At 57.5% G+C, this 24448-nt stretch overlaps 5 protein-coding genes across 5 annotated transcripts; 2 read left to right on the plus strand and 3 right to left on the minus strand.

Moving 5' to 3' along the window:
* Positions 1-2082: 2082 nt before the first annotated feature.
* Positions 2083-2956, plus strand: SLS55_006345 (uncharacterized protein; the record flags this gene model as incomplete). The annotated part of the gene is made up of 3 exons (XM_066777775.1): positions 2083-2249; positions 2302-2778; positions 2836-2956. The coding sequence occupies 3 exons, from the start codon at positions 2083-2085 to the stop codon at positions 2954-2956; spliced, it is 765 nt and encodes a 254-aa protein (XP_066631870.1).
* A 3130-nt stretch (positions 2957-6086) lies between these two features.
* On the minus strand, positions 6087-6701 carry SLS55_006346 (uncharacterized protein; the record flags this gene model as incomplete). Its single annotated transcript, XM_066777776.1, has 2 exons — positions 6087-6497; positions 6555-6701. 2 exons carry the CDS (start codon positions 6699-6701, stop codon positions 6087-6089), a joined length of 558 nt encoding a protein of 185 aa, XP_066631871.1.
* A 2731-nt stretch (positions 6702-9432) lies between these two features.
* SLS55_006347 (uncharacterized protein) lies at positions 9433-9912 on the minus strand (the record flags this gene model as incomplete). Its single annotated transcript, XM_066777777.1, has 1 exon — positions 9433-9912. One exon carries the CDS (start codon positions 9910-9912, stop codon positions 9433-9435), a length of 480 nt encoding a protein of 159 aa, XP_066631872.1.
* A 3864-nt stretch (positions 9913-13776) lies between these two features.
* Positions 13777-15428, minus strand: FBP26 (Fructose-2,6-bisphosphatase; the record flags this gene model as incomplete). The annotated part of the gene is made up of 3 exons (XM_066777778.1): positions 13777-14424; positions 14494-15080; positions 15257-15428. 3 exons carry the CDS (start codon positions 15426-15428, stop codon positions 13777-13779), a joined length of 1407 nt encoding a protein of 468 aa, XP_066631873.1.
* Positions 15429-22564: 7136 nt separating this feature from the next.
* Positions 22565-23495, plus strand: BTN1_2 (battenin CLN3 protein; the record flags this gene model as incomplete). Its single annotated transcript, XM_066777779.1, has 2 exons — positions 22565-22667; positions 22765-23495. The coding sequence occupies 2 exons, from the start codon at positions 22565-22567 to the stop codon at positions 23493-23495; spliced, it is 834 nt and encodes a 277-aa protein (XP_066631874.1).
* Between the last annotated feature and the right edge of the window lie 953 nt (positions 23496-24448).

A 24448-nucleotide genomic window follows, 5' to 3' on the forward strand; every position in this document is an offset into this window, starting at 1 on the left:
AGATCATACCAAGGCAATCCGCATCACACATTCAAAGAAAGACACCTGTCGCCTCCGCCCCATCATGTTTGCGAGCTGTCTTCCTCCCAGCACCACAATCCCAGGCCAACAAGCTGGACTAGGAAGCTTTCTTCTCGCAGTGACGCGCGGATCTACAAAGGACGGATCTGGGTGAGGATGTTCACCATCTCGATGGCAGATACGCCGGCCCATCAGTAAGGGCGTGGGCACGCTCCACAAAGCTCTCTCCTTGCAAAGGTGAAGGATGTGCTTTAAGACTTGTTCTGGTGACACCCGTTACGTCTAGTCATTCTCTGCGGTCCTGCGGTGTCCTGTATGGGTTTCTCCATGCATTTTTGCCCCAGGACTGCAGCAACCGCGCACTGTGATCAATCGCATAGAACAACAGCAGTCAGCATGACCTAGTAAGCGAGTACAATTTCTTTCTCCAAGTCAGAATCCGAAAGTTTTGTGTGGAACCGCGTCACTGATGGGCTCACGCAACTCGTGACAGCATCCAGCGAGTTGCTACTACGACAGCTACCTCATGTTATTGCAAGAACCGGTGACACTGAAAGAGGGACGCGTAAGCAGCAACATCGAGAGCCGTTCCAAGACACGAAGCTTCCGTGTGCGCATACTTCGGAAATCAATGCGCCCGGTGAGACATGTCCACTGCGCGTCACGTCCTAGACCCTTCTATCACTACGCGTGAGGCCGCTTCCTCCAGCGCGTCGTATTTCAAGCGCAGTAATCGCGTGCGCACGCCTTTGTTCGGCCGCATTTTCCGAAAAGCGGCTGGTGAGGACCGCGAGTTTCACTTGACCGCCATGATCCGAAGCCCAAACAAACTGTGTCAGAACCATATCGCGTCTACCTGCCCAGTATGTCTTCTGCCTGTGTATTTGTATCGTCTAACCACAAGAGTGCTCAACGTTTGCTAGCTCTGTAAGTCCGGATGCGATGAGTCGCGGCGCGTGAATGGCGAAGTCAAGAGCCTAGGTGTGAGGAACGCGCAATATCGAGGAAACAACTGACGCGGAAGAAGCAAGCAAGCAAGACTGTCGGCTCAGCCGGGCGTGTGGGCGAACTCGTTGATGGCTTGAGAATGTTGCGGATGATTAGGAAGCAAAAACGAAGAATCGACTGACAACATGGGTTGCCTGGGTGTTTGTTTCCTCCACATCGGCTCGGCGTAGAAAACCCCAGCAGTCATTCACACCAGGGTGAAGCTTCACAAGCACGATCATCTCCTCTGTCGATCTGAGTTGTCGATGGGATGACCTGTTTGACGCTGGAGAGCCTCCAAGCCGGGGAAGGAAGTTAGGTATATCGAGCCCAGCTCCCGGATTGAAGCAGTCGAACCGGAAACGCGTGAAATGTTCACTTTTGTATATCAAGCAGCTCACGGTCCATCATCAAGCTGAAGGGTAGAGATTGTCAGCGTTTATAACATAATCGCCAAGAGCCTTGGATTCATACTCATACCCGCGACGCCTATCGCTCGAGCGGCTGTACCAGAAACATCAGGGCTGCTAATACTAGGCTCGCAGAAGCAAACGACTGTGGCGCCGTGCTGGTCATGGGTCAAAAGCTGATGTGCGAAATGCGTCGCTGGAGTTCGCCGGGCAGCGCGTGCAGCTTGAGCTGCTAGGAAACGCATCCGCACCGGACCCGATCGGTAGTTCCGAGATTTCTGATGCTTGAAGCAATCCATGGACACGCGACTCCTGTGCCGCGAACAGATTGCAGGGAAGTGGGTTGCGGGGGGTCGAACGCGTCTTGTTGAGTGCGGGAGTGTTTCCTAGCAGCGCATGATTCTAGCGGCGACAAGGTCCTTGCCGGATGCAAATAAGCCACCGGGGCCTCGAGCGGGCGAGAGAGAGAATGGGATTTTGATGATCAATGGCAGGGAAGAGTGTTGGAGACAGCTATGGAGCTCTGACCAGGCGCGGCAGGGAAGACCCACGGCCGATGCCCCGCGCTGCTGTGCCCCACTCGCACTCCAGCCTCGCTGCGCATTATCTCGCCGCTCTCCCACTCCAGCCCTCAATTGTCCTCGCAACGGACCCTTCGACCGCAATGGCGCACTCGCACTCGCACGAGGGAGCGTCGCACTCGCACGCCGGCGCCGATCACGGCCACACTCACGAGATCCTCGACGGCCCCGGCTCGTACCTGGGGCGCGAGATGCCCCTCATTGAAGGCAGGACGTGGGAGGACCGCGCCTTCACCATTGGCATTGGCGGGTAGGCTTGCCTTGGCCCTGCGCAGACAGCCTCGCTGACAGCCTGGACGCAGCCCGGTGGGATCCGGCAAGACGGCCCTGATGCTCGCCCTCTGCCTCGCCCTGCGCGACAACTTCAGCATCGCCGCCGTGACCAACGACATCTTCACCCGCGAGGACTGCGAGTTCCTGACCCGCAACAATGCCCTGCCCGCCGAGCGCATCCGCGCCATCGAGACGGGAGGCTGCCCCCATGCCGCCGTGCGCGAGGACATCTCCACCAACCTGGCTGCGCTGGAGGACCTGCATCGCGAGTTCAAGACGGAGCTGCTCCTGATCGAGAGTGGTGGCGACAATCTGGCCGCCAACTACAGCCGCGAGTTGGCCGATTTCATCATCTACGTCATTGACGTGAGCGGCGGCGACAAGATCCCGCGCAAGGGCGGCCCCGGCATCACCCAGAGCGACTTGCTTGTGGTGAACAAGACGGACCTGGCTGAGATCGTGGGTGCCGATCTGGGCGTCATGGAGCGGGACGCGAGGAAGATGAGGTGAGTGCTCAGTGGCGCCTTGCTCGGGCTGGAATGCTGATTCTGATGGTTCCTTAGGGAGGGCGGTCCGACCATATTTGCCCAGGTCAAGAACGGGAAGAACGTCGAGCACATTGTCAACCTCATCCTGAGCGCATGGAAGGCCAGTGGCGCCACGCAGGCGGCAAAGAAGGCATGAAGGCAAGCTTATGAACCAAGACACTGTACAAACGTTGATAACCAATCGCACGGGAAATTTCTGCTTGCGCTCAGGAACCGATGCCAGACTGTCGCACCGCAGATGGGCTGAGACTGAGACCCGCCCATGTGAACGCGACTACATGCCTTGGCGTCGAGTGTCCGGGACATTGGCCAAGTGTGCCTTGCTTGGCTCAGGCACACAGCAAGCCCGATAACCCGTTCCTGCTCCTTTTCTCCTTGCCTCCCTCTTTCCGGCACCCAGGGATGGTCGCATTCTTGGCATGAAGCGGGACGCCGGACATTCCTCCGGTTGACCCACGCCAATCTTGGCCTACGCAGTTCCAGAACATCAACACTGCCCCAACCACATGTCGCGTACCGGGGTATCCGCATCCTTGGTGAAGTCATGTTTTGCCAAAGTTGCCCTGCCATTGCCATCCGCAGAACAGTGTGTATCTTGAAGGTGACCTTGCGCATCGCCATCAACACTAGAAAGGCTAATATTACCTTTTAGATTCGCCAAGGCATCCATGCTGCGTTACTTTGAAACCCCCCAGCGTCAGTCTACCACGGGCTGTGCCAAGGCGCAAGCTTTGCGACTCTCGTCCTCCTCGCAGCATCCGCTTCCAATCGATGCATGTGGTTCCCTCGCTGAGTTGGCTTTCCATTCAATACATTGGCGCATATAGCATGACTCTGTTCCTTTGCATTTGCCGCAGCATCCCGGAAAAACATCTAGCACATACTTTCCGGAAGGGTTCCTTGACAATTTCAGACTTCAAGAACATTATTCCGTTGTGCTCGCTTCATAGAAAGGCCAATACGGTTCTAGCAATGGTTGGCTGGATTGTCACTTGCTCGCCCATTGGAGACTTGGCCTGATCGACAGCGCATCATGCATAGCAGCAACATACACCGATTCGGATAGTCGGTGAACACGCTGTGATCGTCGCCGCCTTGGTCCTCGCGCATCATGGGCGAGGAACACGGGCTTGGTGTGTTTGAGCTCGCTGTGACTCTCTTGCTTCTCCCTGGGTTGTGGTAGACCTGCAGATACTTGGCGCGTGGGTGGTTGAGTCGCAGCTATAGATGCCTATGGGGCGGCACAACTAGCCTGTATCAGCATCTCGTATCGATAGGCACATTAAATTGTATTTCCGACTGCCAAGTGGCCGGCGGAGTCTTGGTGAGGGAACGGCGGAGAAGTGAAAGAGTCACAGGTGACCTTCCAAGAAACAACCAAGACTAGAAACCCCCTCCCCTCCGCTTGGCGGGCCAAGACAACTGTCGTCCCCGCTCAACGGGCCAAGCAAAATCGGAGAGCATTGAAAGATATTTCGATCAGCCAAGATGAACTGCGACGTAGTGAGTTTGTCCCATTGTTCCGTTGTACTGTACCATTAAAAATCGTTGCTGGGGGGTCCCATCGCGATGAGCGAGCAGGAGCGCGAGAAGATAAGCAAGATCGTCGGACAAGTCCGTAATATAGGAAAAGAAAACAAGGAAAGTGTATGCGGATGCATACCTCTTGGATGAGTAAAACTTCCGCCAATCCCATTCCCTTCCTCCAATCTCCTCTATCACGCCTTACCCGGGTGGACAATCCCTCCCTCCATCATCTCTTTATGCCTCCACCTAGCCGTATATCCGTGCACCCATCTTGCCTGAAGCAAGTGATCAACGTCATCTAGGTAGTCATGGCATTACCAGAGTGACGTTGGCCGCTCGTGAGGGCTGTTACTTACGAATCCACGAAACGGTCGTCCGATTCTCGCAGCGCCGAGCCGACAACCACATCATACCCAAGCACACAAAAGACAAAAAGGCCCGGCTGCTGTGTATTATGCTGCAAGCCAACACATCACATGCACATGAGCGCAAACACACAAACGCCGCTCTGCCGAGATCGGGGAGTGTCAGACCACAAGTGCCCAGTCCTGCATCGCGTTGCTCTCCTCGACACGTGCATGTCATGGGTGCTGAGTCTGCTCTAATCTTCTCCTGTTCGTCGACCAATAGCGTATTCGCTCGTTCGCTTCTTCTTTTCCCTGCTTTACCTCGTTGTCGTGGTGGCTGCTTCGCGCTAATACAACGAGAGGGTGGTGCTTGGTAGCCAAGCAGACAAAAATCTTTCCCGTCGGCTGTATGTTCTTTCCCCGCTACAGCCGAGGAGTTCTAGCGATCCATGTCCGAGAGAAGAGGAAGGACGCGTCCTCGGCCCCGGACGCTGGGCTTCGAAGCGGACTGCCCCCGAGATGCGTCGAATCAGAGAGGAGAAAGATGTGATTGCTCAGCAGCAAAGTTTAGCTTATCAAACAGTTGCGTCGTGCAGAACAGAGCAACGGGGCTCGGTATTTCCGAGCATCCCGGTCCATTTGCCATTTTCTTGGTATACATGGCCAAGTGGAGCCGATCCGGCTTCCGCTGTGCGCGCGTCCTGCGCCATCCTTGCTCACAGATAGTGGAACAGAGAGCTTTGAGGAAGATAGTGTTTTGCTCTGCCAGCTGGCGGCTTTGATATCTCAAAAACAAAAAAACAAACATGTCCCTGCACCTTTTTTCTCCGCTGCAAGTACAGTGCGTGCAAGATAGTCGAATGCACAAAAAGTTTCAACACGCACAAGTTGGGTATAAACCGGTTCCCACACACCGCCTGTCCTTAGCCCGCCCAGAGTCCCATCCACAAATAGATCGAATCCATCGCTCCAAGCTGTATTCAGAAGAAGAAAAATTTGGTATCGAAAAGGTTGCCACCAGAAAGAAAGGAGGTATGGTCCAGATGGCTTTCTTGTTGCCTTTGCACCGCCGTCGGAGACTGCAGGCTCCATTCGTGACTGCGGTCTCGTTGCACAAGAAGTGGACCAATTCACTCGTAGAAATCAACAAACGCCGGATCCCGTGCCCTGCTAGCTATGCATTGTCGAAGGTAGAGGAGAAGTGCGCCCGTAGTAGAACATTCCTGTGTCCTGCGCCCAGTGGGACGAAATGAGGATCAAGGCTCCATGATATTACTCGGTTCGCTTCGGTCCCTGTGGATATAGTCTTTATGTTCGTCATGTCGTGGCTGCGGCGATGTATTTCAAGCGCCGTGCCGGTGAGGGGGGATTTTGAGATGCCGTCCGCCGCCTTCATCTCAGTGCGCGGAGAAGCCAGGATTCCCAGTACGAGCGGACTGTGAGAACGGCCTCACGGCCATCGTTGTGGCCGTCCATGGGGCCTGGGTCGCCGATGATGGCGGCGAAAATCCAGAACGAGGCGGAGATCCAGGCAGCAATGGCAACGCCGATAGCGACGAAAGGCGACAGGAGACAGACGACGAATAGTAAGGGGGTGTTGTACATGGACGACAGGGGAGCGCTGTAGATGAGGCGGAATTGGAGGCGCAACAAGGGGCTAAGGAACTGGACGAGCTGCTCACGGTAGTCGGGACGCATGCTGCAGAAACGCAGCGGTTGCAGCAGGGCGGCAATGACTACGGCGAACAGGGTCCAGAGCGAGATGGCGAAGGAGACGACGCAGGCAAAGCCGGAGAGGTGGAGCTGCGAAGCGGGTTAGCGTGGTCGTGGCTGGGGGCACCAGCGTCGGCAAAAACGTACGAGGATCCTGAAGGCTTTGTCCTCCAGGTCGACCTCCTCGGGATCGGCGGGCAGGTAGGTGTCGTCTTGCGGAGCACCGCTGTTCCTGGCGGAGCGGCGGTTGTTGCTGGCAGGCGAGTAGCTCTGCTTCTCCAGGTCTAGCACCATGCTGCGGGGCGGGCAGCTGCGCACGGCGGCCGGGGCGGGCAGCGACAGAGCGGCCTTCTCGTCGTCGTCGTCGGCGACGGGCAGCGAGCGAGCGAGGCTGTGGCGGGCATCGCGGCTGGTATTTGAGTTGGACGAGGCGCTCTGCGAGTAGAGTTGCTTGGGCGAGCCGGGTGTGGAGATGACGGAGTCGTGGCCGGAGGGTGGGTACGCAGCGGCGGCGGGTTTTGGCGAGGAATGCGGCGAGCCGGGGCGGCGGAGCGCAGGAGCGTGCGAGGGCGGCGGCGGCACGCGCTGCTTCGCGGCCACGGGCTGGGGAATGCGGTCGCGTTGCGGCGACAGGTCGCTGGCGGGACTGCTGGGCTCGCGGAGCAGCAGCGCGGCCGGGGCCGGGCAGGCGATGGGCGTCGCCATGGGGGCAGTGGGAGGGCTTGGCGGCGCTCAGAGGGCGGTCATGGGCGGAGGCGGGGAGCTTCTTGTACGGCGGTGTCGGGGCTCGCAGTGTAACGTGGTGCCATGACATAGAAGAGGAAGGGGAGATCCCCTTCGGGAGGAGACGAGGACGTGGACTACATGATGATTGATGTGCTTGGGGTTGCGGTCTTGGAGACTTGGCTGTCCACACAGTCGGCTTGGCGCCGCGCCTGGCCCAATCAGCGCCCGCCCCAGCGCGCTGCGTCCGCCGCCCAGCGCTGCTGAGACGCTGCCTCTGGCTCGGTCCAAGGCGGAAGATGCGGCACCAACTGGTCCCCTTGGCCGCCATGCGACGACCAAGCTCCCAAGATCTTGTCGCGCCGCCTGATTTTCGCGCGCGGTCTGCCAAGCATCTAGCCTCGCTACCGCATATTGTGCTCCCAGCCGTCGCCGTCGCCGTCGAGCGCAGCGCCGCTCCGCCCGCCGGCTGCATCACGGATGCGACGCAGGGGCGTGGGCCGATCTGTTTGCGTGCTGCTGCTCTGCCGGGTGAAACGGCGCAGGGTGCTGCTTTGTGCTGCTGCCAACGCCCACGCCGACCACCACGGCCCCTCCGGCGACTTCCATCCTTCAATTCCCACCCGCCTCACGTGCGCCTTGGCGCTGCGCGAGGCCGAGCCCAGCGCGCACACGACTCCGCCGATCGCCGTGTCGCGCGGAAATAATGAAGAGGCTGCGTTTGCGTTGCCGTCGTCTGCTGCGCGCGGCCACTTCGTACAGCAGCTCCACTGCTGCGGCGGGCCCGGCCGCGGCATGGGACCCAGGACCCAGCGCCCAAGAGAGCCAAGAGGAAGAAACAGCCGGACTGCTTCCTGCGGAGGGCGGAGGCCCAACCTGCTGAAACCACCGCCAAGCCGCGCCGGGCGCCAGCGTGCTCGATGCGGCTCTCCCAAGACTGGCGGCCGCACCCCAGCATCCTGCGCGCAGCAGAGCCGTGGTGTTTGTTTCGGTGCGGACGGCGCAGGCCGAGCTCGCTTCGTTGCGCACAGTCGTGGTTTGGAGTTGGCGTTACGTCAAGCGCAGCCGGGAGCCGCGCTTGGCCTCCTGCATCGACTGAGCTCTCCGCTGTGACACCAAGCCTGAGAAGAGCCTGGGCGCTGCAGTACGCTGCTCGGCCAAACCTACTTAGTTCTGCACGAGTAGTTGCTGTCATCCGACCATCACCGCCGCAAATCCAAGAAACACCAAGCCAGCCGGAAACAAAGGCAACTCCGCCGTTTCAGCTGCGTGCCGTCACCCGTCGAGTTGCCGCTCCACCGCCTGCGACCCCGTGTGCCGCCGACCGAGCAGGTCTCGTCGGCTACACGGCATCGCGCTCAATCTATGAAGTGTCGTCTAGAAACCGTGGGTGATCGACACGCAATCGTGCGACGGTCGCGACGGGGGGAGTTGGCACATCACGTGGCAGCTTGTGGAGGTGCTGGGCCCTTGTTGGCCGCTGCGTGAGCTTTGTTCATCTGCCATCATCTCCACGGCATCTCTCTTCCGTTGGCCATGCTTGCTGTGAAGTTTGATCTCCATGGCGCCGGAACCGCATTGATGACCGGGATACGGATCCTTCATCTGGACATCGACTTCTCCGACCCTCACTGCAGCGAATCGAAATTGCCCATGCGTTTCAACCCCGTCAGCAGCCCTTTCTCTGAAGATTGCCGATCCGCGCGGGGCTACCCGAACCCCCGGGCCAACACCATGCATCGCTATCCGACTTTCCTATTTGGGAAGCCGCTAACGCCAATCCCTCAACCCGAGTTCGTCCAACAACAACATGTCCTCTGACAGCGCTTCTCCTTTGATTACGGCCGTGTATCATACGGTAATTCCACACTCTCCAGCCCCGATTCCTTCATAAGGCGTGTAGCATTCGTCTTGAGACTTGACTAAGGAACTGCGACAGCCCTTACTGATGAACACTTCTCGAGCCAGCATCCTGTATATGTCGAACTCTGCTCGCCTTGTTGGTTGCGCATTCAAGAACATATATCTACTAAGTTAACTTTAATCGTGTAATTCAGCTGGTTGGCTGACGCGTCCTTTCGTCTGCTGGATCTCAATGAATATCCTTCAAGCTATACATTATATACTTATCCGTAATGGTATATTGCTCCTTTGGTTCTTACCGTTCAGTTTCTCAATTCGATCATCTCCAAGAGATGTAGCATCCCTGATTAAATATTCGGCCCTCTCAATTGTCGGAGATTAACGCTGTGCATCCCCCGTCTCCTGCCTTGACGGCACTGTTGGCTTCTTGCCGGCCACTCTAGTTGCTTTGTCCGTCATCAACATCCGTTTCTTCTCCCTCCACGTTGGCCTTATGCTCGCGGAGCAAACACTCCCGACGATCCGGTGGTAGGCACTCTGGTCTAAAACCAAGCATACCCATGGACATTAATATGGCAGCAGCCTGCTCTTCTTCATTGAGCCTCTCCATTATATCCGGTGGGATCCTGCGATCTGGCTCAGGCGAGTCCGAATCCGGGCTTCCCGTCCTCTGCTTTTCCGCTTCATACCTCGGACCCGACTTAACATCCGTTTCGGGTGTCGACTTGTCCTCTTCTTTCTGCAGAGGTTTCAGGCTCTCATATATGGCATGTGGCCTTTCGGTCTCGCCTGAAGCCTTTTTCTGTTTCTTAAGCTCCTCGTTTGGCTTCTCGAATTCCTTGTAAGTAGCTTCCCTCTTCCGAGGTTCCTCGGGTCTGTTTGCTCCAGCACTTGCTCCTTTAGGGGGATCGTCTCTCATGATGAGAGCAAAATAATTCGATCTTTGGACATTCTGCTTGCTTGCGGACGTTGGCGCGCTGTTGGCCTTCCGAGAAAACATAGTCGGTATACCCATATTCGAATCCCTTCTTGATTGAGGCCTCGTGCGGAGTCAGTAGGGAGTCGGTGTGTAGGGCCACTGAGTATTGTGTCCAACTGCCGGGTACTGGATAAGCCAATATACTTGTCACCAACTCGCCGTCATCGCTTAGTGGAATATCGCAGTCCTGCGTACCGCCCCATCGCCAACCCAGATGAGGCCGTACGGAAGCTGCAGCATTTGTGCAAACGCCACCCAGGGTTCGACGCCACGGACTTCATCGCGAACCGGCCTCTGTCCCGCAAAGACCACAAAGTGATCCACGAGTACCCCAGCTACGCGAAGAAGAACGAGACCGTATTACCAAGAGCGTGCTTGAGTCTGTCCCAAGAGAAGAAAGGAAACGGAAGATTGTATTATACGTGCTCTTCGGCGTTGGAAAGAATGTGATTTGAATAAACCAAGAAGCTGAAAATTCAGAGCACAAATCAAGAGGATGATTCTCCATTCTATATTAAAATAGCGAGGGCGTTGTAATTCTGCCTTTACGCTTGTCCCATGGGTGACTCCCAGTATCCGTGGATGAACGAGCAAAATTCCTGGACCCTGACATAAGCGGGTAAATTCACGCATGCAATTGAACAGTCTGTTTTTTGAGCGTACTCGACCGAAGAGAAGTTTCTAGCAAAATCTAATGCGAGTAATTTTGTCTTGATTGATACTGCCTGATGAAGCGAGCGTCAAGAGTGATAGAGCCTTTCGCAACCGCCAGGGCGATATCCTCCTCGGGAGCACCACCACCACAGGACATGCAATGCGCTAAGATGTGGTACGCTCATGTCTTCACCAACCGTATGTTTATGGTTGGAAACGTTCGGTTTTATTTTCTGTAACTGGCGGTAAAAGACTTTGCGCAACAAGATTTAAACGGATCGGAAAGGCTCATTATTATGCAGTAAACACCATTACCCACTGCACCACGCATCCATGCAAGACCGAATAAAGGTAAAGAGTACCGGTATGCAGGATGAATAAGAGTGAATCGGCGTGTAAAGTATATATGTGTCAAGAGCGGAGGATCCATCCCCGCCACATACCAGACCAAGGCGCAGCAAGCGCCAGCCCAGCGAGAGGACCTGTCCTTGCAGTCGCCATTCAAGAAGCCAAACAAGAGAACGAATCTGGATCTCTGAGAGATCCAGCAACCGCCCAGGGAAATTGCGACGTTAAACTGTACCGGCGGCCTATTCGGATCCCCCTTCCCGCTGCGCGTTGCACGAACTTTTAGATGATATCTCGTCCGGATCCACCGCTGCCGCCCAATACCAGATAGCGACACAGCCGACCCACACGGAGTCACCGCTAAGCAATTTCACCACGCCCTTTAAGAAGATGAAGCTGTCGTCAGCCCTACCGTACTAAGCCGGGCCGCCACCGTCCAGGGAGATCGAGACGTAAAACTGTACCAGCGGCGGAACGTAAGTTCGCGCCAGACGTTCTAGGATGAACGATCGCTTGCGGTTTTCTTTTTTTCCTTCTCCTGTTCTTTTTCTCTACGACTTACAAGACCGATAATGGTAGTTGGAACGACCACTGCGTATTAAAGGGACGGATTTTTTTTTTCTTTATTTCTCTTTCGTTCTGGCGGTTACGGTTTTCTGACTTCTTCATGGTCTTATTTTCCTTTTTCCTTCGTCTTCCTTGAGCGACACGCACCGTAATGGTAGTGGCACGAGGCCACTGTGTATTGGAGGATCGGACTGGCTACCCATTTCACTACCTTCATCGATTCGTGTATGAGATGGTGACGGATCACGAACCCGTGCGTATTGGAGGATTGGGTCTCTTGCATTTTACGACCGTGATATGTTATTTCAGTGCTCTCAGTCCAATGGGAAATACATGATATACCACCAAAGAGGAATCATCGTTTTGAAGTATATAGTCAGGCTACCTCTCAAGCTGCCGATAGAGAGCTTCGAAATTGCAGTAGTTCAAGTAGATAGAACTCGAACAACAATGAAAGGTCTGTCCTGACACCGTGAGATGTGGAAAGGTGCAACCGGCTTACTGAGAAGCTCCTTATGTTATCATCGCTCTGAGATGCGTGCTAAATGCAGGCAACATTCGGACGAAGTCTGGTTCACTGACAAGCTTCTCATGCCACCAAAGCCCGCGATGGGGGTGCGGCTGCGAAACCGTATCCCACAAGATGCTTCTCATTCAAAAAGGCGTATCACAGTAAATTATCTCCATTGTAGCCATGGAAACCTCTCCAACTTCCTCAAGCCGTAGGACTACCCAAAAGCGGCAACCAACGACCAATGACGTCATGAATTCTCGTAACGACTGCTCGAAAGCCGCCCATCATCGGCTAATAAGCTGTCTCCTCACCCGGCTCGCGTCGTCCTTCCGCCTCCTCTTCAGCCTTCCCGTCCCGCTTCCGATCACGTCCCCGGTTCTCCACCCGATTCAGATACCGATCACGTAATGCATGACACATGCCAACAACGACGAGCCTGTTGCTCCGCCATCGGTATTATCGTTGTCGAAGGGCTGCGGGGCCACAGAGGAATAGTTCCTCGACCCGCTCGGAAGATTTTTCCTTTCACTTTCGTTCTTTCCATTTGATGCGGGGTGGCTTCGGATCTACCGATGTCGGCTATACGTAATGACGTGGAAACAAACCTCTCATCCACACGCACACTCGAACGCTGTGATAATATCCTGGTGTGAACGGAAGAAGAAGACAAGAAACCAACGAAATGATTGTAGCCTACCGAGAGAACGACCTGCAGTGGCAATGTTTATACGCAACAAGGGCACAAGCAGCGTACGGACCACATTGTTTGCACAGGAACGGTACCGGTAACAATAAAACACGGGCAATACAACAGGTAAACTTTGCTCCTGTTTCTCTATCAAACCTCAAAAAGAACCGACGCAAGCCTCTCCATCATTGCTGCACGCAATATGTAGCGATGGAGTAATGTTGGAGGAAGACATGAGAACCGCCTTTCCCCGCTCTTCGTAACTACCACCCAGATCCTTCCCACAGCTCCTCTGGGACATCCGACTTGATTGGACACCGACCCTTCCACGAATGACCACATGGTATTTCCCCTCTCAAAGACGGTGAAGATAGAAGACTTCCCGCCGACATGCGCCTTATCATAATGACCTGCGGTTGCCGTAAAATATGCTTGCCTGCCTGTCTGTCCTAACATTGTGTCCCATAGTTAAATATTCCAAGCTCACATTACCCCAAGAGGAAGAGGAAGAAAGAAGCAACCTCGGGCACCGTCCACATGCAATTTTGTCCTCTTCCAATGATGCTTCAAAGCTGACCGAAAGCCAACCAACCAGCCTGCCATCCATCCATCAAAATTCATAGCCCTCCTTTCCTGCTACCATGGATCCTGTAGCACCCCATCCCCAAGCGCTTCCCACTTACGACATGCCAACCAAAAGAGAGTTGAAGGGTACATGACATCGCCCTCCGATGAAGCTTGAACGCCTCCAGATGTCTGATCTGGGAATGAAAAAGAGTGCTGCCCCGTTGCGCGCGTGTGCTGCGATCGATGATGCTCTAAAAACGTGTAACGATCAAGACGGTATATGCCAAGAGAAAAAACGTTGCAGAGAAAAAAACAAGGGTAGGTAGACGGAAAGATATGGGAAGGGATAAAAGGCCAACCTTGCGCTGTACAGAGGGGTAGCTCATATATTCATGAGACAACGAAGCCGAGTATCGTGTTGCATACTTGAAAAACGCCAAGGTTGTAAGGCCAACCGGAACCGTCATTACGCATGGTTCGATTCAGGCGTACCGGGAGCATCAGAAGCCTCCTGATGCTTTGCGCTGCTACCCTTCGATCTGAACGTGCTGACGGCAGGGATGTCCGCCTTTAGCCTCTGCTCCTGGGTCGAGTATGCTTTGGGCGTGAGCTTGATAAGCGTGTGCAGCGGAACCTCCATCCAAGGGCTGCGCTCCTGGGGGACGTTCATGAAGTACGCATAGATGCAGCGAAGAATGGCCTGGTGAGTGACGATGAGGATGTTCTCCGAGCGCTCCAGCTCCATGATGATGGGCTCGAGACGAATGACGACGTCACGGTAGCTCTCACCGCCAAGGTAGCGGTAGTTGTACTTGTCCTCGTCGCGCTGCTTGAAGTCGTCCGGATACCGCTCCTCGATGTCGGCGTACGTCAGGCCGTCGCACACGCCCGAATCGAGCTCGTCCAGTGCCTTCCACTCCAGCTTCTCGAACTCCAGGAACCGCGCCGTCTGGATGGTACGCTTCAGAGTTGACGTCCAGACCGTGAGCTTTCGTCCGTCGCCCACGGATTGTTTGACCAGCTCAGGTAGCTTCCGCGCGTAGAGCTCGCCGCGTTCCGAGATGTCGGCGTCGCCTCCGATTTTACCGGAAAGGTTGTACTTCGACTCGCCATGCTGTGGAGGTGTCAGAAAGGCAATTCGTAAACATGGATGCGTGAGCATCCCAATTCAAGCACAACGTACGCGTGATAGCCAGATCGACCGAGGCTTGATGTGGAGATTCATTAGGTAGTACACAACACGACTCTGCAGGTAATCCTGGATCTTGTTGATGATGACCTGCTTTCCGACGTCGATGAGCTTGACGTAGGTCAGGCTGTATTCATCCTCGTCAATCGTCTCGTAGACCTTCTCGTAGTTGCGGATGCGGTTGCGGAAGTCCTGGGCAGCGAGCTCGGGGTCCTGGTCCTTGTAATCCGGGCTTGTCGTCTTGACCTCCAGAATGTTCTGCATTATGAGCTCCTCGTCGTCACACTTCGACTCGACGAACAGGGTGTGAATGTTTTCGGCATCGCAGCGCTCCTGGATCCAGCGACGGCGGGTCTTGGTGCTGTTGGTGGCGTCGAGGATGGCAACAACGCCCAGGCCCTGCTTGAACCATTTGACCATATCACTGACAGCGGCCTCGGCGGCGGCCTTGCGCAGGCGCTCGCCCTCCGGATTGCCCGTGTCGAAGAAGTCGGCCGAGGGCGTGGGCGTGGCGGTGCGGCGGTACTGGCCAACATTGAAGGTCTTGGCGCCGATGGAGAGCCAGTGGAGGTATCGCACGACTAGTTTGCACGGCAATTGCCCCTGTCAGCCAGTGTTCTTCGGAGGTCTCGCGATATGAGCTGAGGCCCCCACATTCCTCATGCCACCCCCAGCGCCTCCCCCACCCTGCTCACGAGAGGTGCGGCCGAGCCCCGCGAACCCCAGGCTCTCCAGTCTCCAGACCCCAGGAACTCACCTTTGGTGGCAATCAAGCTCTTGCCGCGCGCAGGCAATCCGACCATGACGACGCAGATTCTGGTGTCCTCGGCCTGAACGCCGGAGCCGTTAGTTTTTCTGTTCGGGCGCGCGAACTCGCCCGGAGGCACTCTGCGCATTTCTTGTCTGAAGACGCCGTTTGTCTCGGCCATGGTGGGCGGTGTGGGGGGCGGGAAACAGAGGGACGAGAGGTGCGAGGAATTCAGAAGAAGGCAGCGCGGCAGCGAGCTTAAGAAGGCGCGGCGGCGGGGAGAGAGCGGCGGATCGATGTGTAATCAGGAGACGGCGAAAGGAGAGGTGCGGCGGGCCGAGCTGGGTGCGGCTGATGGTCCTGGGGTGCGTAGGGCAGTTGCTCGACCCGAGACGTTCACGACGGTCAATTGAATCGCTCTGGCTTGGTTCGAGCAGGACTGCGGGCAGGCGTGCGGAGCGGCGGCGGCGGCGTCGACTGATGGGAGAGCGTGGCGGCGGCGGAGGTGCTGGCAGCGCGGGGACAGGCGCGATCGTGAAAGGCGGTAGGAGGGAGAGGCGAGGTGGAGGGAGGGAGAATGGGCGGGTGGACGAGAGCGCCTCTGCGCGGAGCTGGTGACGGCGTTTGTGGAAGATCGATCTAGCTCGGCATTACAGGCGGCGGGCGGAGACTCGCGCGTGTGGGCTTGTCCAGGTTGATCGTCCTCTTCCACATGCTCGCGCCCTTGCTGCTTGCAATCCGCCGCCCAGCTGCACATCCGCCTGACCGCCTGCTGCCCCCGGCCCCCGCATCCCCGGTCCACGGCCGCACTCACGCCTCCAGCGCTGGCCCTGTGCGGCGTGACATGCGGCGGCGCAGCTGACTCAGCAGGCGGGCAGCGACGGTGACGCAGGCGGGCGATGTCGCCGCCGTTCCTGGACCCTTCCCGCGGTGCTCTCGACCGCTGGCACGGGCGAGAGGCGCGGTGGGGGGCTGCATCATTTCTGTGGGCCGGCCGCTGCCCCTTGGCCAGGCCTGCGCGCCCATAGTCGACTGTCGATATTTTTTCTTCCTTTTCGACGTGTCGTGTGCCTCGCAAGCTTTGACCGGCGAGCTGCACGCCCGCGCGCCCGGCCATAGTTCGCCGATTCTCGGGAGCCAAGGGCAGGTGCAGCCCACCGCAACCCTGACGCTTCCGGCTGTCGTTCGTTGGTCCAGAGGGAGCACACCACGCTCCGGCGATCGCCATCCCGTCCCATCCCAGGCCCGAAAATAGCAGTGCGCAGTCATTGGAAAGCACTTACCATGCTGATGCTGTAGTTTATCGCCCCCGTGTACCCGCTGCTGCCCGGCCGTGCCATGGCCATGTTGCCTGCGTCTCTCGTGATGCTCGATGTCTGCTTTTCCGTGCGCAACTCGTTTTCCGGCCCCGTGCGTGTCGGCCCAATCTGCGCGAGCTCTTCAGGGCTGAAGAAGGTTCTCCCGGCGGGCCAAAGCTCCTCTCCCGCCGGACGGTGCCTGGTCGTGCGGCTCGTGTCGTCCCTTCCGCAGTTGCTCTTCCGCCCGACGCGCCGGCTTCTGCTTCCAGCGGTCCCTGGGCAAGTGATGCCGCCGTAAGTGCCGCTTCCTTCTCGTCAGCACACGAGGACGGTCCGGGCCTGGATGCGTTGTTGGAGATAGGGGCTGCGCGGCCAGACGGGACAACTCAACGCCCTGTCCACCGCCTTTTTCCCTTCGTAGCAGCGCGCCGCTGCCGTCGAATCCAGGTAGATGCGCTCTCGTTGCGGGTGAGAGCGCGGGTGCGGGTCACGTACTGCGCCGGGGATCTGAGGGGAGGGCTGTCGCTCGGGCTGAAGGCTGAAGCGTGGTCGCTGGCGGTTTATCTGGACGAGTCTGATCTGGCAAATCGCTGTGACGCATTGCGCAACCCAATAGCAGAGGACAAGAGGGCTGTCTCCTCGCTTCGCTCCCTCTTCTTATCGCCCAGCCCAGCACGGCGTATCAAGCTTGCAGACTGCCTGACGCGCTAGCCAATGGGAGCCACGCGGTGCCCGCCTGTGTCACACCCAGCAGTCAGCCTGAACATTCTTGTGTGATGCCCTCAGCGTTCTCAACAATCTGCAACTGCTTCCCATTTTTCACTCTGATCACGTCTTGTTCGTCCTCCGTGCTATTCCGCCGCCCTTCGTAGTGGGCTCTCAGAGTCCATGGGTATTTGGCTATACTATTTACAGAATACCTTGCTGATGCCGCACGCTGAAGCAAACCAGCAAGCGACTACTGGACTACCCACCAACTAAAAGGAGCAAAGGAGAAGAAGAAGAAGAGAAAGAAGAGAGAGTAACTAATGCGCATCATACATCGTAGTCCCGCCTTCCTTGCGCCTTAAGAAAATACTAAGCAATACCATTACCTTTTCGTCTTGGCCGTGGCTTTGCCGTTATCATTAGCTCGTCGAAGTGATGAAAACATGTCGCACATTTCAGCCAATGCCCCGTGGTGAGCTATCCGCCAACCTCCACTTTTTTTATCGCCAATACCCCAGCTCACTGCTCCTTCAGGCGACCGCCTGTGCGTGGCCCATCCTCATACCCTGGGACACGTCGCCATCGGCCCCATTGTCTTGTCTTCCTCCACCACTGGTCAGCAGCGCCACCAGACTTTGAGCAGCCGCCAACCTTTCCCTTCTTGCTGCTCCATTGCGCTCTTCGCCTCTTTTAGTCGTTTCATCATCCACCCACTCCACTCTGTTGATCTTGTAGCTGTAGCCCTCGTGCCGCCTCCGTGTGTGACTCTTGATGCCATAACAGACGCTTCCCTTGTACTCTGTCAAACATGGAAGAATTGTGACCATCACATGCGCATCAAATCCGGCTGGTGGAGGCGCCGGATGTCCTGGTTTCGACTCCAACACTTGAGACGGATCCGCTTCGGGCAGTGGCTCGCTACCGCCGTTGATGCGTGGGTCGAGCATGTTGACATCGACATCCTCAGGCCAAGCGCCACGGATCCAACCCGAGTGGATTGCTGCGGCGACAACGTCTGAGTCGTGCGTGTAAATTTCTGAACCCCACAATTGCCGACTCATCACTATCACATCTCGCTGCCGCTCACTCAAGTAGTATCGCGGAATGCGGACGCTAAGTGTGCAGTTATCCCTGCCAGAGAAATCGGGTAGCGCTGATGGGATCGATCGGAACCCGTATCGGTCGTCGATGCTGGTATTCTTGGACGGGGGTGGAGCGGTCGTTGCTTCGTACACAACACTGCCAAGATGATAGCGAGGTAGATCCTTGACCTTGTCGAGGACCGCTTGGCTATTGACCTCAATGATCGGCTTCGTTGCTGGGATCGGTGGAACACTGCTAGTCACCCTTGGAGCATGATGGTGATGATGGTGATGATGTGCGGGATGAGGAGCATGGTGGTGATGGTGATGGTGATGTCCCGGTGGCACAATGGACGGCATGTTTTGACCTTGAGCCCCATTCAACTTGCTGAAAGACGTCGGTGTGGTGCTCGTCTGCTGATGTGCAATCGCCATATTCTGCTCCTCCTCAGCACGGTGGTGGTGACTATAACATGTTAGCCAGAAACTTGCTAGTGGACCGGCACAAGTAACATACTGATGGCTGTAAAGGTGGTGATGGTGATGACCAGGATGATTGTGCTTCGGACGCTTCGCATTCCTCTGTCCAGTAAGACTTGGAGTTATCCTGCCATCGTTGCTATCGCTCTCAATCCTGCCATCTTCATCCTTCACTTTTCGGCTTCTCCTCGCCCCACGCGACCCAGTCCGGCCAAGGGGGTCCAAGTCACCAGCTTCTCCGAGGGTCATTACGTCCCTGTTTTGAGGGAAAGGGCTACCGCGTGTTGGTGTAGCGGATCCATGCGGCGCACTGACCAAACCGCTGCCCAATCCCGAAAACATGCGTCCGAATTCGTTCTTGATGGTAGGATCTCCACCTGGAACAACTGGCTGAGCCTGTGCTCCTTGTACAGCCTGAGGTAAAGGTGACGCGCGGCCAGTACGTCTCGCCTCAGGACTTACTCCCAGGAACGATCTAGATTTCTGCATCTCCTCGCCCTGCGGCTTCGGGTGGTACTCGTAAGAAGACGACCTTGGGGCGTAGCCATTGTGAGCCTGTTGATGGCCAATCTGATCGGCTCGTCTCCGGTCCATGCTGCTCGGGTCGGACGTGGGTGGGCCTTGATATTGTTCCGCTACGCGCCTGGCGGATTCATGGCCAAGAGTATATCTCTGGTGGTTGTCAGCGGGCGAGACATGGACTCCCATTGTTCCTCGGTTGAAGCCCATCATCGGGCCCGAAGTAGCGCCAGGTGTGCCACGAGCTCCGTGCTGGAATGGATCCCGGTGTTCCTCCGCAGGATGTTGTGTGGTTTCCCCTGCAGCATGTGATCTGGGCTGTGGATGCCAGAATAAGCTCCTTGGCGGTTGGCTACCGGTCGCTTGAGATTGATTGATAGTATTACGCTGTCTGTCGGGAGCATCGAAAAGGGAATGAGATAGAGGCTGCACTGTCGAGGGTCGCTCCCTTCCGCCAGTGTCTAATCGAGAAGTATCGCCTGCATTCAGGCTTGCATGTCGTCCGTGGTACGCATGATCTTGAGCGGCTCTACGCTCCTCCTCGGAGTGGCTAAAAAAGGCCCTTCTCGCAGCGGCCGGATCATAGACATCCCTACGTTCGTCCTGAATGGTAGGAGGGGGGTGGCTAGGTTGGCTGTTAGGCCTTGGTGGTGCAGAAGAGGCGCCTGGACGAGGATCCGCACTGTTTGGCTCGCTCCGAGATGGTTGATGGTGGTAAGGACCACCCGTCTGCAACGGCGTTGGCTTGTAAGATTGCGACGACGGAGGTAACCCTTGGCGCTGAAGTTCAGGGGAGGCTGTCGATGGGCCTGCAAAGGACCGAGGAGGAGAACCGGAGGCATACACAGGACGATCCGAAGGCCTGCTAACTGGGGGATACTGGTCAGGGGTCTCTGGTCGTCGATACTGAGAATAATCCATTCTGGCGCCGCCGACGAGACTCCTACGAGGGGAAGGCGGGTGCATGGAGTTCAGGCTCGGGGAAGGCGCAGTGGCGGAAGATGGGGGAGAGTAGTGTGACTGCGACTGGCGTGACGCGGCGGCTGACTCAAACCCACCCATCAGGGAGGAGATGGACATATTACTGCTGGGTCGCGGCGGTCCCACCAAGCCGGGCAAATCACGGCCGGTGGAGAAAGGTGGTGGTGGAGGTCCTCGTTGAGAAGCATAGTGCGGCAGAGGGCTGCTTTGCTGAGGAGATGAGGGTGGCGGCATGTGCCGATTGCTGAACGAGGGGGGCGGTGGAGGCGGATCACGTGCAGCAGCTATGGTGAGGATCAACATCGAGTCGAGGAGCTGGCGTGGATCAGGGGCTGTGCGACAGGACACCTACCAGCGTAATATTGTGGAGGACTGCCGCCGCCAAGCGATCGCCGGCGCTGAGCGTCGAAGGCGTAGGGGACGTGCCCGGAGCCATTTGGGCCTTGGGTGAGGTTTGGCGGAGGGGGCGGCGGCGCAGAGTTCTGGTGCGGGCGCGTGGAGTTGGCCGGCGTCGACGAGGGCTGTTGCGGCTGCTGAGCGCTCTGTTGATGCTGGATTTGGGCGTCGTGGGCGTGGGGCGTTCCTGTTGCGTCCGAACTTAGCGCGAGATCTCATCCGGCGGAAGCATGCCTAGCGTGCGCAGGGGTCGGGGCCTAGCGTGCCGCGCCCGCGGGTGTGGAAGCACAGGAGCGAGCGAGCTACGCACGCTGCTCGCGGCGCCAAAATCGCCGCCACTGACTCTGTCGCGCCCTCGTCCGCGGCCAACGGGTGCGTGCAAGGAGTCAATGTCTGCATCGTGCGGCGTGCTGTGCGGCGGCAGGGCGGGGAAGCCAGGGGCGTGCGCAAATAGCTGGGGCCAGGTGCTTGCAGGCCTGCAGCAGTGAGCATCACCCACCGCGGCGTGCATGCAGTGGAGCTCAGTGCCAGCGCAAGCTGCAGCCTAGCACCACGCGACCTCATAGCCGAAATGAGCTGTCTGTTGGACCGTTTGAGGCGCGGCGGGCCGCCGCAAGGCATTCGGATGCTTTCTCGCGATGCTTGGCAGCTTGTAGCCCGACTTCTCAGCCCAGAATAGCCCCGTCCACGACCACAGACGTCCCATTGTTGACTTCGAGTCCGCTAGGCCTGAGGCTAGGCCTGCTGCACCTCGGCACTCCAGCGGCAGCGCGCCTTTCGACGTGTTGTGTCCACACCCCAAGTCCAGGAAATCAAGAAAGCCCTACCGTTGTTGCTCCCCCATGCACCTCCTGCGCCGTCTCTGCTCGACATGCCGTAGCTTCCTCGACGCTGCGTTGCAGCAGGCAAGAACGGGTCGCGACGCTGGAACGGATCGGCGAAAGGCACGTGGACGGGCGGCTGCGATGCCTGCGGCGGCTGATACTGCGGGTAGGAGGGGTGCGGCGGCGGTGCGGAGGTGGTCGGCGGGTGATGGTTCGGGTTTTGGATGAGTTGAGGCCGCTGCGGAGGACCTGGCTGTCGCGCGTCCATGATGAGCTGGGCGGTGGAGCTGGGCGGTGGGCGTGGCGCGAGGACGTATACGTTGGCTCAACGAGGGGCGTGCTGCATCGCGGCAGCAAACAAGACGGGGGGCGGCAGTCGCAGGCTCTCGGCCGGTTTGGTGGTGAGGTTTGTGGTTTGGGGTTGACGCTGCAGTGGGCGCGCTTCTGAGGAGAGAGCTTTGCAGGGCAGCCGCTAGCATGTAAACGCCTTGGACGGGTCCGTGTTCCCCACACCCTGGCTGGCCCGCCCGCTGCATGCTGGGCCAAGGCCGCGCTCTGTCGGCCGCGCGCCAGAGCAAAGATTTGTTGTGACATCGACGCCACCCCTGGTCCCTGTACCTGTTGATCGCGCCCGGCAAGCTGCCCGCCGTCGACGCCTCAGCAGCCCGGCCGCGTCTCTGCACGCCGTTTTGCGACGAGCAGGCGCCAGTGCCCCGAGGCGGATCGCCGTGCGCGTCCTCACCGGCGCCCGCTGAAGTGCGCGACGCGGCGCGTGGCCCGAAGCCCGTACACACCGACCACCCTGCGCGACTCAGGCGGTCAGCCCGATAACAAAACAACGGCTCTCCTGCTCGACTGGTTTCCCCATAGCGCCCCCCATAAATAGCTAGCCACGCGCTTGACCTTCCGCTCGAACGCTTGCCCCGTCGCACCGTTTCCGGACCCCGATGAACTGGCAGCCCTCGCAACACGTCTCGCTCAACGTCCGCCTGGACCACCCTCACCGCATCGCTCCCGCAAATGCTCCCCATGCCCGGCACGCCAGCTGCGTCATGGGCCGTGTACAGGGCGAAGCTCAGGGCTGTCTTTGAGGGCGCCGACCCACGCGTCTGCGCCGCGTTCTGGCTCTTCGGTATGCCGCGGCCCCACTGTCATCGCGATCCCATCTTGCTTCTGCCTCGCCCTTGCCACCTCTCCCCGCGCGCCGGCTGCTTGGGCTGACTCTGCAGGCCTCATCAACAATGTCCTCTACGTGATCATCCTCTCGGCCGCTGTCGATCTGGTCGGCCCTGCCGTCCCCAAGGGCGTCGTCCTGCTCGCCGACGTCATCCCGTCTTTCATCACCAAGCTGGTCGCGCCGTACTTTATCCACCAAGTCCCATACGCAGTCCGCATTTTTGTCTTTGTAGGCCTCTCCACGGCCGGCATGCTGTTGATCGCGCTCACGCCCGCGAGCCGAGATGGCGGCGCTATTGGCATACGCATGTTGGGCATCATCTTTGCAAGCCTAAGCTCTGGCGGCGGCGAGTTGAGTTTCCTGGGCCTGACACACTATTACGGCCACTTCAGCCTGGCTGCCTGGGGCAGCGGAACCGGGGGTGCCGGCCTTGTGGGAGCTGGAGCGTATGTGCTTGCCACCACCACCATTGGCTTGCCCGTGCGCACCAGCCTGCTTGCGTTTTCATTCTTGCCCGTGATCATGCTTGCCAGTTTTTTCTTGATCCTGCCTAGAGGCCCGTTGCAATCATCCGCCAGACAGGCTGAATATGAGCGACTAGGAGGCGACGAAGACGCGGAAGATGATGTTCATGATCCGCTCGAAGACAACGATGGCCTTCTAGCCGCCTCCACGTTGTCGGCTTCTGGACGAAGTTTTACCTCTCTCCAGTCAAGACGAAGCAGGGTCTGGAGGAGTCTGCAGGCTAACCTAAACCGCTCTAGGCACCTGGTCATTCCCTAGTAAGTGCTCTTTTCCTTCCTGGTCGCGCTCCCCTTTGTGCCTTTACCACTGTGTCTTGTTACAGGATGTGAACTGTGACGTTTTGCAATTGTCGTACTTTGCCAGTAAGCCCAAGGCATTCCCTTGCTGATATAGCCCTACGCAACATAGCATGCTCCCTCTTCTCCTTGTCTACATCGCCGAATACACAATCAACCAAGGCGTTGCGCCAACTCTCCTCTTTCCGCTTTCCTCGAGCCCCTTCTCCGAGTACCGCGCCTTCTATCCGACGTACAACGCAATCTACCAAGTGGGCGTCTTCCTCTCCCGAAGCTCGACGCCTTTTTTCCGCATCCACCACCTCTACATTCCTTCCTTCCTACAGATTGCCAACCTGGCACTCCTGACCGCACATGCGGTCTGGGACTTCATTCCGTCCGTCTGGATCATTTTCTTGATAGTCTTTTGGGAGGGATTGCTGGGCGGACTGGTGTATGTGAGCACATTCGCCGAGATCACGGATAACGTACCCAAAGAAGAGCGCGAATTCAGTCTAAGCGCGACGAGCGTCAGCGACTCGGCCGGCATCTGTACAGCAGGGTTCTTGGGTATGGCCTTCGAAGTATGGCTGTGTGACTGGCAAGTTGCACACGGAAGAGACTACTGCCGGAGGACTTGAACGATATCCGCCACCTTTTGCGTAGATATCCACACGTTGAAAGTTGATTTTCCTCGGCTTCCTTAGTTGAACTGCTCCAAGCATACTTATAACGTGCCGTGCCATTTCGAAGAAGTCGATTCCCATGAAATTCGCGGGTCGGGCTTTCAACGAGCAAGCTACGGTGATGGACTTGAGTGGAAGGTCTCCTCGAGATGCTGGTGCGCCAGACGATCGCCGCAGCTCAGCGGTTCTCACCCCCTTGTCAGAGATCGGCAGTGGACGAGGTCACACGGACCAATCGGAAGGCAGGCAT

Source organism: Diplodia seriata (genome assembly GCF_021436955.1).
Source record: "Diplodia seriata strain FDS-637 chromosome Unknown scaffold_6, whole genome shotgun sequence".
NCBI classification, from domain to species: domain Eukaryota; kingdom Fungi; phylum Ascomycota; class Dothideomycetes; order Botryosphaeriales; family Botryosphaeriaceae; genus Diplodia; species Diplodia seriata.